Here is a 16,151-nt window from a genome sequence, read left to right on the forward strand (position 1 = left end):
AACTCACAACTCTCCAGTCAGAAGCACAGTGCTCTAACCACTACTCCACAGATGCTGCAAGTGAAGGATCACTAGTGTGTCATTGTATAACTAAATTTAGGCAGTAACACACACACACACACACACACATATATATATATATATATATATATATATATATATATATATATATATATATATATATATATATATAGACACACACACACACACAATATACATATATCCATATATAGAAAACATAAACCTTGTATTTTCTATATAGCTATAGACGCTTCAGTCAAGTCAATTACTACAATGTGTATTTTTCTACCTTGTTATTTCACATTTTATTTATACATTTATAATACCGACGCGAGCACAAGTATTACTCCACACCCATACAGCCCTTCCCCACCCCAGAGCACTACTCTGCCTCTCAAGGTGACATCCACATATTACATAAATAACACCGGAAGGGTAATAACAGTTACAGGGTATTGCATTTAACAATATTGTAACTTGACAATAACTAATAATGAAACACAACGATAATAACTCAGCTTTCCCCTACCATATTTCTTATTCCCAGCATCCTCTGCTACACATGAACCTATATAGAAAACTGGCTCTGAATACGGCACTCCATTCGCCAACAGGTGGCAACGGCGAGTTAGTCCAGCGGTGCCCGTCAATACTCTGAGTGTGTTAAAGATCAGCTGCTGTTTGTTCTCGACTTTTCCTAAATAGATATATTAAATATCCTGACGGCGTTTGAAAGTCAGAATCACAAAAATTAAAAAAAAAAAGTTATAAGCACTTCAACCTAGAACTGCTAACTGCAAACTGCTAGTATTCATTTTGACGGCATGTTACAATACATGCTTTTGTCAATATAACCTACAATACACTATGTTGTATATGTATACAAGTCCGTTTGTTATCTCTACATCTGCTGAGTTTACAGCAGTATGTATTTCAATAAAATATTGCTCTTGAAGTCTAGATATGTGTAACCCAAATCTCTATTCTAATCTTGTCAGTTCCTTGGAGAACTGCCGTCTGGCTGTCTACGTGAGCATATAGTCTGCATGTCTTACAATATTACTATTACAAGAATTTTTCAAGAAATGTTGATATTTTTGCGTTTTGATTTGAGAGCAAATACAGATATATTTGCATTGGCAGCAGGAATTTGTAACGACTTCACTGAAAATAGCATTGCCTGTTTCAAGCTAAACATAAAACAATACATGGACAAGCAGCTGTTTCCGACAAAAGTACGGTGTATGTGGACAAAATACACGTCAAACAAGCCTGTCAAATTTAGGATCAAGTTTAGGCTGGCAGCGGACCATACCCCTACCTGTGCAAAGATGAAACTCGTCCATCTGGTCAGAGACTGGGTGGCAATGCGGTACCTAGGCTGCTGTAACCGTGCTTGGGAAAAGGGATGAATGTTACCAATGACAATTTTTATTTCACTGTAATTAGCAAAACAGTTGAAGAAAAAGACACAGCCTGGTTGGAACAGTAAACATTGCGAGATGAGAGTTTCTACCATCTGCGCAAAACTTAATTCTCTGTGAAAGCAATCACCGGTGTCCAGTTGCTGTATTTTACAATGTACTGGACATGGCAGCCGTCAATTTCTTCGTTTTGTACAATGAATGCACCGGGGAAAATATCATCTTATGATGGTAGCTACAGAGCTTTGGCAGAAACATTTCGATCAGAAAGCTACAAAGCGGCAGGGAAACGCAGCGCAACCTGTGCTCTGTTTCTAGTAGCTGGCTAACTGAGTTAGCCGGATGACTCTCAGGATAACTTGACAGAAGTAGTCTGGCATTTTCCGTTCCTCGAAGCAAGCTTGAAGTCTAGCCGACTAAGTTACCATAGCAACACATCCTTAATCTTAAAAAAGCACTTGACACACCCCTCCAAAACGGCAACGCCCTTCCTTAGAGATTCCATAGATCAAGGAGCAATTTTAATCAGATAGCTTTTCGTAGGGAAAGAGTATTCAGATGTTTTGTATTTGAGCGCTATAGATTCAATCGGCAAGGTATCATTTACCTAATAAATCTACTTGAGCCGTACATTGTCCATACCACCCGGTGCAGCCGGGCGTTCATAGTAACACAGACTATATGCATAGGGCTGCGCTATTTTGCTAGTGGCGCATTCCTATACTAATATCGGCAAAGCAGCTGAATGCCGTGCAGTCCGAAGAGTCTATCTCGCCAAAGAGATTATTCTTAATATGTTCATCACATTTCCGGGACATACAAGGGGAAAAGCAATCAAAGAGGGCTTCTATGCAGTCGCAGATAATTTACTAGGTTATATGCAATTTAATGAATAGGTTATCCCATCGTTATCGTTTATTAAGTAGGCTACATTATTATGCAGAGTTCCCCAACGTCATTGGTGCTGTGGACTGCAGTCAGATCCTCTCAAGGCACCCTCAGGACCAAATGAGGCAGATTTTGTGAACAGGAAATCCTTTCACAGCATTAATGTACAAGTACTTATGACGATATCACTTACATTAAATTAAAAATGAGCTACAATGCAGCAACTGATGCAAATAATCCAACATTTTAATGACAATTATACAATGCCAGTGCTACAGTAGGTGTTAGACTTTGGATAAAACTGTACATCATCCATGACTTGACCTCAATTATTCTCAGATGATCTGTGACAGATCAGATCCTGCGACATCATTGTACCACAAATTAAAAAAAAAAAAAAAAAAACTTACGCATTTAGGTTATCTGCAATTTTTTCCATGCTTCCTCTCTGGACTTGGTTAGTGAGACACTTTTAGCCTGTAGTCACCGTCGATGAACGGAGATAGATAACTTCTATTATCGGGTTAATCGAATCTGCTAACCTCTGTAGCCTGAATTAGTTAAACCAGCTGCGAGAAACAGGGCCCTGGATACACTACGCATCAAGTGGCACACGCAACAGAAAACAATGATAGGTAGCTAAATGCAATAAAAATAAAACGTCTCATATATGTGTCCAGTGTAAAAGAGCAGCCTGTGGTAAATGCACACGACAGGTTGACAAGGCTATGTACTGGTTCATTACAGCTGTCATTCCGATATGAAGAACGAATTGCCCCAAGATCATATAATATTTTCCAAGGCTTCTATACATAGAAAGGCCAGCAATAATTAACTGATATACAGGTGCGGATGAGGGCAGGTGTGCAAAACGCTGTGCCCCAAAACATTCTTTATTTTTTTCCAATATATATATATATATATATATATATATATATATATATATATATATATATATATATATATATATATATAAGGGAAATTACTTGGAGGCAATTCGTTCTTCTTACACGAATGACACCTTTGGGACGTCATTATAATACTTCATAGATATTTGTATTGCTCCAAACTTATATGTATTTTTTTTAAAAAGACATTTGTCTATGCTGTATTAATTTATGGTGGGGCAAAACTTTTTTTTATTGATAAAACAGCCTTACTTAAAAACGGTATACTGCCCAAAGGGCATATTCATTATTAGTAATGTATGCTTACTTTTAAACGATAGCTGTTTTTTAAGACAGATATGATTATATATGTGGTAAACGCAATGTATGATACTAGAAAAGCCGGTTTTTACACGGTATTAAAACTCGACGGTAGTGAATTTGAGGCTGAGACAGCAGGTGTAGAACAGAGAACGCAGCTGCGCGTGCACGTGAAGTGAAAGCAAGCAAGGAGGCGTTCCGAAGAGACCCGAAGGGCGGGGGGTTACACGAATTCCAGGGGATACAGGATATTTCACAACACCGGGAGTAATGACAAGAGGTATTCATGCCAGATTTGTGTACCGTTTCACAGTGGCAACAAAGATGTTGTTTGCATTTTAAAATACCCGGACAGTGTGGCATAAAAAAGACACCTGATGCCCAGGCAGTGGACCTCTGTGTATTTTTTTTTTTCTTGTTCTATGTCCAGAAGCTGTGCTTCGATAAGTTCGATGCCTAGCAGTATTCCTTCTTCGTTTTTTACTACTTGCATAAGAGTTTGGTTTCCCAAAAGATCAAAATTGATATACCTAGTCAGTCACCTTTATTGCGAATTTAAATATGGCTAGCATTTTTTTCAAAATTATATATTAAATGTGGTTAGTCATGTTTATAATATTAAATTTAAATACCGCTGACTTTTTTTTTTAAAGACCCATATATATATATATATATATTATATATATATAATATGATAATTATATATTATATATAATATTATTTATAAAATACATGTTGTAAATTGGACCTAGTGAACTGAATTGTCTATTTATTGTTTTTATTGTAACTTAGTTTTCGTTTTCATTGCCTGTGATCTAATACTGCAGTTAATCTAGATTAAGTCTTTTTTTTTTTTTTTGGAGGGCCCCTCAATGTAAACAAACCTTTCCCACCCTCCCCCAACCCATTGTGTACATTTACCATTTATACCATTATATTATTGAGACAAATGGTAAATAAAAAAAGTACTATTGACATACCATTGTGCATCTTTCTACCGTTAAAGAATACCATTTGCTACCATTTAAGGCTCAGTGGTTACCATTAGTATATTTCTGTAAGGGCCCCGCCCTCAGCTTTTTATCAATGTTTTTAAAGTCCCTTCCAACCCTAACTAACCACATCGACAGTAGTAGGTAGTTTAGCTATTCTTCTTCTTCTTCTTCTTCTTCTTCTTCTTCTTCTTCATTCAGACACTGAAAAAGCAAACACACAGTTAATTTTACATCCAGGCAGCTTGAAAACTGTTTGTTAAGGATACTTGGCTCTAAGACAGCTGATAAGTGGGAGTGAGGCCTTCCACACATTTCAGATTTAAGTTTACACAAACAAAAAACAAAGCAGGGAGAAATGGGTGAAGCTTCAGTCATAAACACAAAGACCCCTTGCAATCAACTGCACAACCATATTCCTTTTGGCGAGCCCCTTCACCCACCCTCCCTGTGACCGCTTTGCATTCTGGGGAAAGTCGTTGCCATTCGACCTCTGCAGGGCCTGCGCGGACGCCGAGAGAACCCTGAAATTGATTATGCGTTTTAAACCAGTATTTATTTCCGCATAACCTACATACTCTATCCAGGAGGCGAAAACAAAACACAACAAAAAATTGATTTAGAAATAGATACTAAAGAGAGTATATATTTATATGTTACTTTATAGGGAAGTTGTAAAGAAAGAGTAGATTCTAATTTATTAGGAAATGTCAGGAGAAAGAAACCGCAGGTCGCTGGCTTTCCGAGGCGGTGGATTAGCCGCAATCGGCTTCAGTGCCAGTGGCATCAGCAGTAGCAGTAGCAGTAGCAGTAGCAGTCGCAACAGCAACATCGGGGAGGCCCACGTCTGGCAAGAACGACATTTAAACGGGAACAGGCCTGAACAGGACGAGAAAGAGGAGCTGGAAGAAAAAAGATCGGCGCTGGAGGTAGTGGAGGACGGGGTATCGATCAGCGATAGCACCGGGCCTGAGGCTGAAGAGGAAGAGGACGAGGACGCCGAAGGGGACAGCTGGGCAGCTGGGAATGGGGTTGATGAAGGGGTTGGCATCATAAGCGGTGATAGCAGGGTGTCTTTAGAAGCTGGCGATGATGGTCAGGGGGAAGGGGGTAGCTGGGGAGCTGGGAATGGCTTTGATGATGTGGACGGGGTCGGCGTAGGTAGCGGTAGCACAGTATCAGGGGAGGACGATAGAGAAGGGGTTAGCGGGGTAGAGGGGGAAGAAACTGGCAGCAAGAAATCGGGGCTAGAGATGAAACCTCAGACCCTCCTCCAAAAACACTGTCTGTTTCAGGGCTCCTGGCTACAGGAGTTTCCCTGGCTACATTTTTGTCAAGAGACAGGTCTCATGTACTGCTCTTGGTGTCACAACACAGGGAGCAGCTGTAATGATGAGCTGGCCAAGGGAACCCGGAATTACAAAAGGGCCTTGCTCCTTCGGCATCACCTGTTCGCGGATCACAGGAAGAATGATCCGTCAAAACAGGTAAGTGTTGATTTGTGGAATAAGTTGTAAAATTATGTTTACTGATTTGTGCCACACAACTAATACTGTAGTATGGAGGAAAAAACCTATAGAAAGTATTTAACAATGCTAAACATACCGCTAAGAAACAATATTTCAGGGGAAAGCGATTCTAATTTTTTTTTTTACACAGCGTATAAGTATAGTAATACTCAATTGTTAATTTTAGTTTTAGATTAGTAAGTCAAAAACCATGCTGACATTTAGTAGCTATCGATGTTGAATGTACAGTTTTATTGAAGTTCCTCTTTAGATCATTGGCTTGATAAAGGTGGCAGGTCAGAATGCTTTTGTTTTGAACTTTGCAGTCCTTTCTACTTGATACTGGATTTTCTATTACATGTGGCAAAGTGACCTCTGGTGCAAAGCAGATTGAAAAACGGCAAATAGGATTTTTAAATGCAGGTGAATAATAGAAAAAGGAGGGATTTGACTCATTATATTTGTTCAGCGAGCACATGTAAACAGTGTTACATTGTGGTACTGCATTGCGAGTTGTTCTTATACTATAGACGCAAAGTGGTATGACCTTGTTAATATGTAATTACTCTTGTCGTTTTATTTGGTTAACACAATTGGTATTGCAACTCTTTCAGCGTTAATATTTGAAGTTGGAGTCATATAGTGTTAATAAAAACAAAACACCTTGGTAGATTTTCTTGCAAGTGAGTAGTGTAGTGTGTCGGCGTTTGTCATTCTGATACAGATGCTTGATTTTACAAGCAAGCGGTGTACATGACGGTTTATTTTGGTTTAAACAGACCTGAATTGGCTAATTGGTATTTTTAACCTACAAAAATACCTTTTATTGTTTAACTACTACATGTTTTGTCATATTAATTTAACAATAACAAAATGTCATGTGATCTGGTATTTAAAATATATAAAAATATTGCTTTATATATTCCCGTATTTTGTCTTTTACTATACATTACAAGAAGGAGCATTTTTAATTTTCACTGATAAAAAGTAGAGAAATACGGGGTGCTGAATCAATGTGAAAACTGCAAAATTAAATTTTATTCCACACTGCAATTTGGATTAGGGTACTAGCAGTCGATGATTTGATAAGACCATTATTATTTTAAAGCTCAGTGTGCATCTTATAAAACCTTCAAGAATAAGGCTATACAGCTGAAACGTCCAAGAGATTTTCTCTGCAATAAGTCCTTTATCTGCAGAATGTTTCAGAGCAGGGGTAGGCATTCCCAGGAAACAGTCAAGTTTGCACAATTTTGACAAGCCTAGTGTGTATTACTTTCCTGTTAATGTTTATACAGTTGATTATAATTGAACTGTACTGTCGGTTTTAGTTATGAAAATGAAAGATATACATACTTGATTTGAGTAACTCACTGTGATGCTATTGTTTAACTATTGTTATCACCTTTGTGACAGCAGACTCCTGTCCCTATTCTGCTTGTCTGAAAGTTTTTTTTAGTCAGTGAAGTGCTTGTCCAGAACAGTTGCTTAATGGTTCAATCTCTGCTGCCTTCACTGATCACTTAAACTGAGAGTACAGAATAAATAGAAGGTTGGTTTTTTTGTGTTTTTTTTTTTTTTTACATGGTGTAGTAGCAGTTCATAATTAATCGTATATGAAACTTGCAGTAGAAGTAAAAGCCTAATATTTTACTGCAATGTAGCAGGCCCCACAAAGTAGGAAGTAAAAAGAAATCTCATGCTTCTAGTAGCCACACAAGCTGTTTAGTAAACTTTTATTGTTATTTTGCATGCAATATGTTGTCGTGGAACTTTTCAGGTCCGCAACTAAGAGCCAACTGCACCAGGTATTCCGAGATATAAAGCTTTATTAGTTTGCGCAAACGAGAACAGCTCAACACATCAGTGTTAGGAAGCCCGAGCAGTGTTCTCCCATACAGAGTTAGCATACAGTTATTATACCTTTAGAGAGACAGGGTGGTTTCCCTTTCACCCAATAAGCTAGAGCCAACTCAGTTGGTGTAACAAAGAAAGGGAAACAGGTATTTACAAGGTAGTACAATAAAGGTTAGGTGGAAAGGTGGGTTCGCCCTGATCAACCGATAAGCTGGAGCCATGTTCCTTTTGTCACACCACCCACAGTTTGGTTTTCAGCTACACGTACCTGCAGTTTAATACATTTACTTTATTTCTATAAACTTAATAGATCATAAACTCAAAATGCTTTAAAGCATATAACTCAGTGAATAATTGTAGTACAGAGTAGCAACAAACAGGTACAGGAATGGTTCTATGCAATTATTCCCCTACATTGTGCAGCTTGGTATAAGAAAAGTCTTAAACATTATTTAGTGTGGGAAAAGTTCTCAAGCAAAAAGTGTGGGAAATGTTAATCTTGTTAACATATTAACTTTCTGTAATGCTTTATGGAACTGTGACCAGTGGTAGGGAGTTGCCCTTAAGACTTCAATTGAATTGCAGGTTAGAAAGCTTACGTTTGTATCCCATTATTCAATTGACAAAAAGGATATTTTATATATATATATATATATATATATATATATATATATATATATATATATATATATATATATATACACACACACACACACACACACTTAAGAATCAGTACTACAGTGTGCTCACTGTTGTAACAATCCTTGAAACAGTTAGCAGGGAGGTTCAAAGTAACTTGTTGCCTCACCCCTCAACAGTATGCAAGAGCTATGCATTTCTTATGTATTTAACAAACTGTTTAGCCAACGCTATTGTATGTAGGCCTATTGTGTAAGTTAAAAGTAACAATTACCTAGTACGGTTATTCTCTGTTTCAATTAAACTGAATAATAGGGCTTGAAACCTGGAGTTTTTTCTACTGTTGATGCATCCTTTTCTTAAAGAGATGATGCATCTTTCACATTTTTTTTTTTCCGTTACAAAAAAGAAAACATTCAGTGTTGTAAAGAATAGCTAAACACATGTTTTCAGGTGTTCGATGTAAGCGTGAAATGTTTCTGCTGTTCTTCTCATTCTAATTTTAGTTAAGTAAACCTTATAGGTAGTGTTACGCATTTTTGTTTTTTATCTTTAAAAAAAAAAAATCCCCAGGAATTTTTCGGATTTATTTTACAAAATATTAAAATAGGGATAAAATCGATAAAAAATTGTTTTCATTGAAACTGAATCAATGTGAAAAACCAAGTTAGCTGGTACTTTGTGAGCGGTTGGGCAATTGCTGTGCTGACAGCTAGTATCTGCAGAAGGTATGAACATGACATTGACACAAAAAAAAAACAGGTTTATTCATCTTGAAATTATAAAAAGAAAAGAAAATTGACAGAAATGGACTGCGGAAGCCATTGGGAGACTTGTCAAATCACACTGGACACACCCATCCATTCGTTCCATAACTAAAGCATTACCATTTTCTGTCAAATATTCACGATTTAAGATTGTCGGCGTTAGGCAGTGTTTAAGGGATGGAGAGTACTCTCGCACCAACATACACCTCTCTGTAAATGAGTGTCCTGTTGATATGCTGTACCTTTTAAACCTCTTTTACTGTGGGGGGAAAAAAGATACAGGTATCGTAATTGCAATTGCTGCAAGTTTTGTGAAAGCAGGAAAGATGTCAAAATAGTTCTCAATAAAAACCCTGCAGGCCTCATCCGTGGTCTTAAAACCATGATTTTTGAGCATGTGTTTTACTTGTCCAAATTCTTGGCTGAGAGTCAGCAGGTAAGATGTTCTGATACAGATTAGTGAGTCGCTACCAGGGACATGCTATGGATACTGAGACCTCAGCAAGTTTTTTTAAAAATGTTATTTAAAATTTAAATAAATGAAAAAAAGAAGCTAAGTTAGAAGCAACAATTGCGTGAATGTTGGGCCCCAGCACCTTTCCAATTATGTCTGTTACTTGATGCTTGACCAGGTTGCCCCAATTTCTTCTCCTAAGCTTTTGTGTTTGATATCACCTCTTTAAACGGCTGTTGCATTTTTCTAACTTATTGTTTTTACATTGATAGTGTTTTTGTTACTTCTTTTTTTACGTCAATCAAATAATGAATAAAGCGAGGGGAAGCTTTTCGAGAATGTTTATGGTAAATAGACAGAAAGACAAGACGAGAGTAATAAGTAGAGTAATATAAGAGAAATGAGAAAAGATTTGAAAGTAAAATAATGGTAGAAGGGTCTTTTGGACAGTGTTGAAAGTGTAAACATTGTATTCTTTTAGTTGCAAATGTACATCCATCCGTGGTGAAAACAATATTTGGTAGGTATCAATATATTGATATTTACGTAGGTACAAAACTGCTATGTTATGAAAGTTTAAAAAGGTACAGATTCATGTCAGTGCTAAAGGGTAGTATACTAACACATTTTAATGCTGAAAAAAAACATTATTCTCTTTGTTATAGAGGTGTTATGAACTTAGGCCAATGTAAGGCATTTGTAAAGCATTCAACTCTTCATAAAAGGCCATATCCATGTCCTTTGCCTTTCTTGGCCATGGTTTGACTTCAACGAGTGCATAATTTGAATGCACCCGTTTTCCAATAGCACCCACAAGAAGAAGAGACGCACACACACACAAAGAACATGCTGTCCAGTGGCCATGCCCCCCTGCTCTCGCCACAGTTCTGACTGAGCTCTCAGCTGTCAGTCTGTTGCGCAGGAACACACAGAGTGTGAGCATTGCGGAGTGAGCCAATTTTATATGGAGGGGGGGAGCAGAGCGATGTAGTTCCTTGAGTGGATGTCTCCGGCCAACTCCTTTACAGCATTGAGAAGAACTGAGAACGGTTTTATTTTTCTTAAATATATGTTCGGCCATGGATTTTGGATAGAAGAGTTATAAAAAAAATAAAAAAAAGTGACAAATACAGATGCAGTCATTTTCCAGTTTCAAACCACAATTAGGCACTTTTATGTTTTGCAGAATTGAGACATTTTTTTTTTTTTTTTTTTTTTTTTAAAGCTTTTATTTTTCTTCTATATTGAATGTGATTGACATGGCACTTTATTAATTATGATTGATTGATGTATCTACTATAGATACTAATGAGCAAAACAAGTACAAAAAAAAAAACAAGGGAACCACAGATCTTTTGAAGAAAGTTGGGAGACTTTATATAAATGGATTTTATATTTTTAAACTCTGCAATAACAGTTCAGCTTGTGTAGCATCCACACTGTAATTGACAGAACAGGTGATTTATTTGCACTGTGCAGAACCTTATTTTCCCCCATTGATGCTTGAGCCCCGCAGCACTTATGGAATCACCACCTGTGCACCTGTTATCAATGATTAAAGCCTGGTTTTCAAACAAACTGATTATCGCTTACCAATACTGTATTGGTATAAGAAAAGTTTGTTTTTAAAAAAGTAATTTCAGCTTTCAATCACATTAATGACGATAATGTAAACAACACCAGTCTACAGACAGCGAGTCCCAAGCTTTAAATGTGTTACTGTTTATAGATAAGAACTCAACTTTATTATGAATGTTGTGTTGTTATGTTTTAAGCAACATACTGTGATAGTGTTCATTATGGTTATTGTTTATTGGTTTTAAAATGTTTAGTAAAAAGTGACATATTCTTTGACCTCTTTAGTACAACCGGCCCCCTTTGCGAATAACATCTTCAGTCAGGGTCATAACCAAGTATAAATCTCCACATTGTAAAATTTTGTAAAATGGCTTTACACTTACTTCTAAAGATGCAACGTGTTTCAGTAAATTAAAATGTTAAACTTTGCATCCCGCGCAGAGAGAGAACACAAATGTAAAACACCATTAAGTGGGGTTGGCATTGCAAGGGAGATGAAGGGAGGTTTCACAGTTCCGATCAAGTGACTGTTTTCTAAGTATTATTTGTGAATGCTTATTCACCATTGCTACACCCCATTAGAAAATTGACTTTGTTGCATTTTTTTAAAAATTATCCATCATTTAATCATAAAATCACAATTTACAAGATTAGATACGCTACTATACTCCTCCTGGGCGCTGCCAATAGGAGGGTCACACGACTGTGATACTGCATGCTGATTGGCTCAGTGGATATGTCGGAAAAAAAAATCATTTAAGTTGTATGTAACGTGGTGTATATCATGTTTTCAAGACATAGGACATTTAACATCAGAAAGTAGGCACTGTGAGATGAATGATCCTGCTTTTGCTCAGTTTTGGTGCGAATGGCGTATATCGCGTTTTGCATCTAAAACAAAACATAAGGCGTATCAAAGCAATGTTCAAGAAAATTGAAAATTGTCTCTAAATCTTGGATTCCTCAAAATTGCCACCTTTTGTCTGAATAACAGCCCCCAAAACACGAGGCATTCGGTTAACAAGTTTCAGCAGGAAATCACTCGACATGTCTTCCCAGCTCTTCTGCAGCACTTCCCAGAGATGTAGGGCACTTGTGGGTAGCTTTGCTTCGACTCTTCTGTTCAGTTCGTCCCATCCGTTCTGTGGGATTGAGGTCTGGAGACTGGGCAGGCCAGGTCATTAGATTGAGTTGTCCTTCATTTTCCTTCTTCGCCAGATAGTTCTTGCACAACTTTGAGGTGTGTTTCAGGTCATTATCTTGCTGAAGAATGAAGGACTGCCCTACTAGCCGTATGCCTCTGAAGTATGCTATGACAGCTATGCTGGTTGAGCTTGCCATGGACTTGGGAAAGATCACCAACTCTGTCACAAGGAAAGCAACCCCAGACCATGACACTGCTTCCTCCATGTTTGACAGTGGGAACCACACATGCAGAACTCATGCATTCATCCTCTCTGCGTCTTACAAATACTTGGCGGTTGGACCCAGATATTTCAAATTTTGACTCCTCGGTCTATAAGACCGACTTCCACTCTTTTTGGGCCCAGGCAAGTCTCTTCCTCTTATTCTGCACTCTTAACAATGGTCTCTTTGCAGCAATTCTTCCAGTTAGGCCAGCTTCACGCAGTCTCCTCTGAACAGCTGATGTTGAAACATCTGTACTTCTAGTAGCATTTAGCTGAGCTTGTATTTCAGGAGCAGTTAATCGCCGGTTTCACAGACTTGTGACTCTAATGAACTTGTTCTCTGATTCTGAGGTTACCCTTGGCCTGCCTGACCTTGTTCGGTCCTCGTGAGTGCCAGTTTCTTCGAATCGTTTGATGGTCTTGGCCACAGCAGTTACAGACACTTGCAAAGTTCTTGCGATTTGTCTTAAGATTGACCTTCATTTCTTAAAGTAATTACAGACTGTCTTTTTTCTTTGCTTAACTGAGCTTATTTTGTCATTTTCTGCTCCCCCCTCAATATTTACATTTTCATTTAAAAATTAATTTTTGAAAACAATTCACTTATGATTATCAGGGAGACCGCATCAAAACAAGAACAACAACTCAGGTAAGACAACCATTAAATGTATTTATCTAAATGCTAGAAGTATCAGAAACAAAATTCTAGAACTTGAAGCTACTGCACTAACAGGTAACTATGATGTGATAGGTGTTACAGAAACGTGGTTATCTGAGAGTGATGGGGACGAATATAATATTTGTGGGTATACACTGTATAGGAAAGACAGGCAGGACAGACGAGGAGGAGGGGTAGCGCTATACATAAGAAACAGTCTTGAAGCCCAGGTGTTAAACCTGGACAAAGAAAATAAAACCGAATCAATATGGGTCAGAATAACAGACAAAAATTCAAAAGGCATAATAATAGGAGCATGCTATAGACCGCCAGATTCAGACGGTGAGCACAATAATCTGTTATACAATGACATTAGAAATGTGTGTAGCAAAGGAGAAGCCATACTAATGGGGGATTTCAACTTCCCCCAAATAAAATGGGAAAACCCGGTGGGTAGCGCGAAGGATGAAATAGAAATGGTGGAAATGACAAATGACTGCTTCCTAACACAATTTGTGAAGGCACCCACTAGAGGGGAGGCATGCCTTGATTTAGTCTTTTCAAATAACGAAGATAGAATAACTAAAACAGAGGTCAGAGAACCACTGGCAAACTCAGACCACAACATGGTCTCATTTGAAGTGTTTTTTAAATCCTCAAAAGTAAAGACTAAAGCTAAGGTTTACAATTTTAGAAAAGCAAACTATGAAGGCATGAAACAGAGACTAACAGAAGTAGATTGGAGTAAAATAGAGAAAACACCCACAGAAGAAGGATGGTTGTTCTTCAAAAATGTAGTACTAGAGGCGCAAAACAATTATATCCCTAAAGTAGACAAATCTAAATGTAAAACTAAATTGCCAAAATGGTTTAATAGATCAATTAAAAAAAATATTCAGCGAAAAAAGGCACTTTACAGAGCATTAAAAAAGGACCAAAAAGAAAGTACACAGAAAGAGTACACAGAACTGCAAATGCAAGTCAAAAAGGAAGTTAGAAAGGCCAAGAGAGAAATAGAAATGAACATTGCTAAGGGAGCTAAAACCAATTCCAAAATGTTTTTCCAATATTACAACAGCAAGAGAACATTCAAAGAGGAGATTAAATGTTTAAGAGATACAAATGGCAAAATCATAGAGGAAGAAAAAAAAATAGCAAATATGTTAAATGATTACTTTTCACAAGTTTTTACAAAGGAAGATACTGACAACATGCCCCACATGTCATCCAGTTCCTATCCAGTTTTAAATAACTTTAGCATAACTGAGGCAGAAGTGTTAAAGGGACTAGGAGCTCTTAAAATAAACAAATCCCCTGGGCCAGATGAGATCCTCCCAGTAGTACTCAAAGAAATGAAAGAAGTAATTTACAAACCGCTAACCAAGATCATGCAGCAGTCTCTTGACACAGGGGTGGTACCGACAGACTGGAAAATTGCAAACATAATACCGATCCACAAAAAGGGAAACAAAACTGAACCAGGTAACTACAGACCAGTAAGCCTGACTTCTATTATATGCAAACTTATGGAAACTATAATAAGATCCAAAATGGAAAATTACCTATATGGTAACAGGGTACTGGGAGACAGTCAACATGGTTTTAGGAAAGGGAGATCGTGTCTAACTAACTTGCTTGATTTTTTTTGAGGATGCAACATCGATAATGGATAATTGCAAAGCATATGACATGGTTTATTTAGATTTCCAGAAAGCTTTTGACAAAGTCCCGCACAAAAGATTAATTCTCAAACTGAACGCAGTAGGGATTCAAGGAAATGCATGTACATGGATTAGGGAGTGGTTAACATGTAGAAAACAGAAAGTACTGATTAGAGGAAAAACCTCAGAATGGAGTGTGGTAACCAGCGGTGTACCACAGGGATCAGTATTAGGTCCTCTGCTATTCCTAATCTACATTAATGATTTAGATTCTGGTATAGTAAGCAAACTTGTTAAATTTGCAGACGACACAAAAATAGGAGGAGTGGCAAACACTGTTGCAGCAGCAAAGGTCATTCAAAATGATCTAGACAAGATTCAGAACTGGGCAGATACATGGCAAATGACATTTAATAGAGAAAAGTGTAAGGTACTGCACGCAGGAAATAAAAATGTACATTATAAATATCATATGGGAGATATTGAAATTGGAGAAGGAATCTATGAAAAAGACCTAGGAGTTTTTGTTGACTCAGAAATGTCTTCATCTAGACAATGTGGGGAAGCTATAAAAAAGGCTAACAAGATGCTCGGATACATTGTGAAAAGTGTTGAATTTAAATCAAGGGAAGTAATGTTAAAACTGTACAATGCACTAGTAAGACCTCATCTTGAATATTGTGTGCAGTTCTGGTCACCTCGCTATAAAAAAGATATTGCTGCTCTAGAAAGAGTGCAAAGAAGAGCGACCAGAATTATTCCGGGCTTAAAAGGCATGTCATATGCAGACAGGCTAAAAGAATTGAATCTGTTCAGTCTTGAACAAAGAAGACTACGTGGCGACCTAATTCAAGCATTCAAAATTCTAAAAGGTATTGACAGTGTCGACCCAAGGGACTTTTTCAGCCTGAAAAAAGAAACAAGGACCAGGGGTCACAAATGGAGTTTAGAAAAAGGGGCATTCAGAACAGAAAATAGGAGACACTTTTTTACACAGAGAATTGTGAGGGTCTGGAATCAACTCCCCAGTAATGTTGTTGAAGCTGACACCCTGGGATCCTTCAAGAAGCTGCTTGATGAGATTTTG

At 37.6% G+C, this 16,151-nt stretch overlaps 1 protein-coding gene across 2 annotated transcripts in view; it reads left to right on the top strand.

Annotated features, from left to right (window-relative positions):
* The first annotated feature begins 5,017 nt into the window (after positions 1–5,017).
* Positions 5,018–16,151, top strand: part of LOC121313135 (zinc finger and BTB domain-containing protein 10-like) — a 48,124-nt gene continuing 36,990 nt past the window's right edge. For both annotated transcript variants that reach the window (XM_041245337.1, XM_041245338.1), the window contains exon 1: positions 5,018–6,020. In XM_041245337.1, coding sequence (XP_041101271.1) covers positions 5,241–6,020 — 780 coding nt within the window. In that variant the 5' untranslated portion in view covers positions 5,018–5,240. The remainder of the gene's footprint in view (positions 6,021–16,151) is intronic.

This window comes from Polyodon spathula, chromosome 3 (assembly GCF_017654505.1).
Source record: "Polyodon spathula isolate WHYD16114869_AA chromosome 3, ASM1765450v1, whole genome shotgun sequence".
Classification (NCBI taxonomy): Eukaryota; Metazoa; Chordata; class Actinopteri; order Acipenseriformes; family Polyodontidae; genus Polyodon; species Polyodon spathula.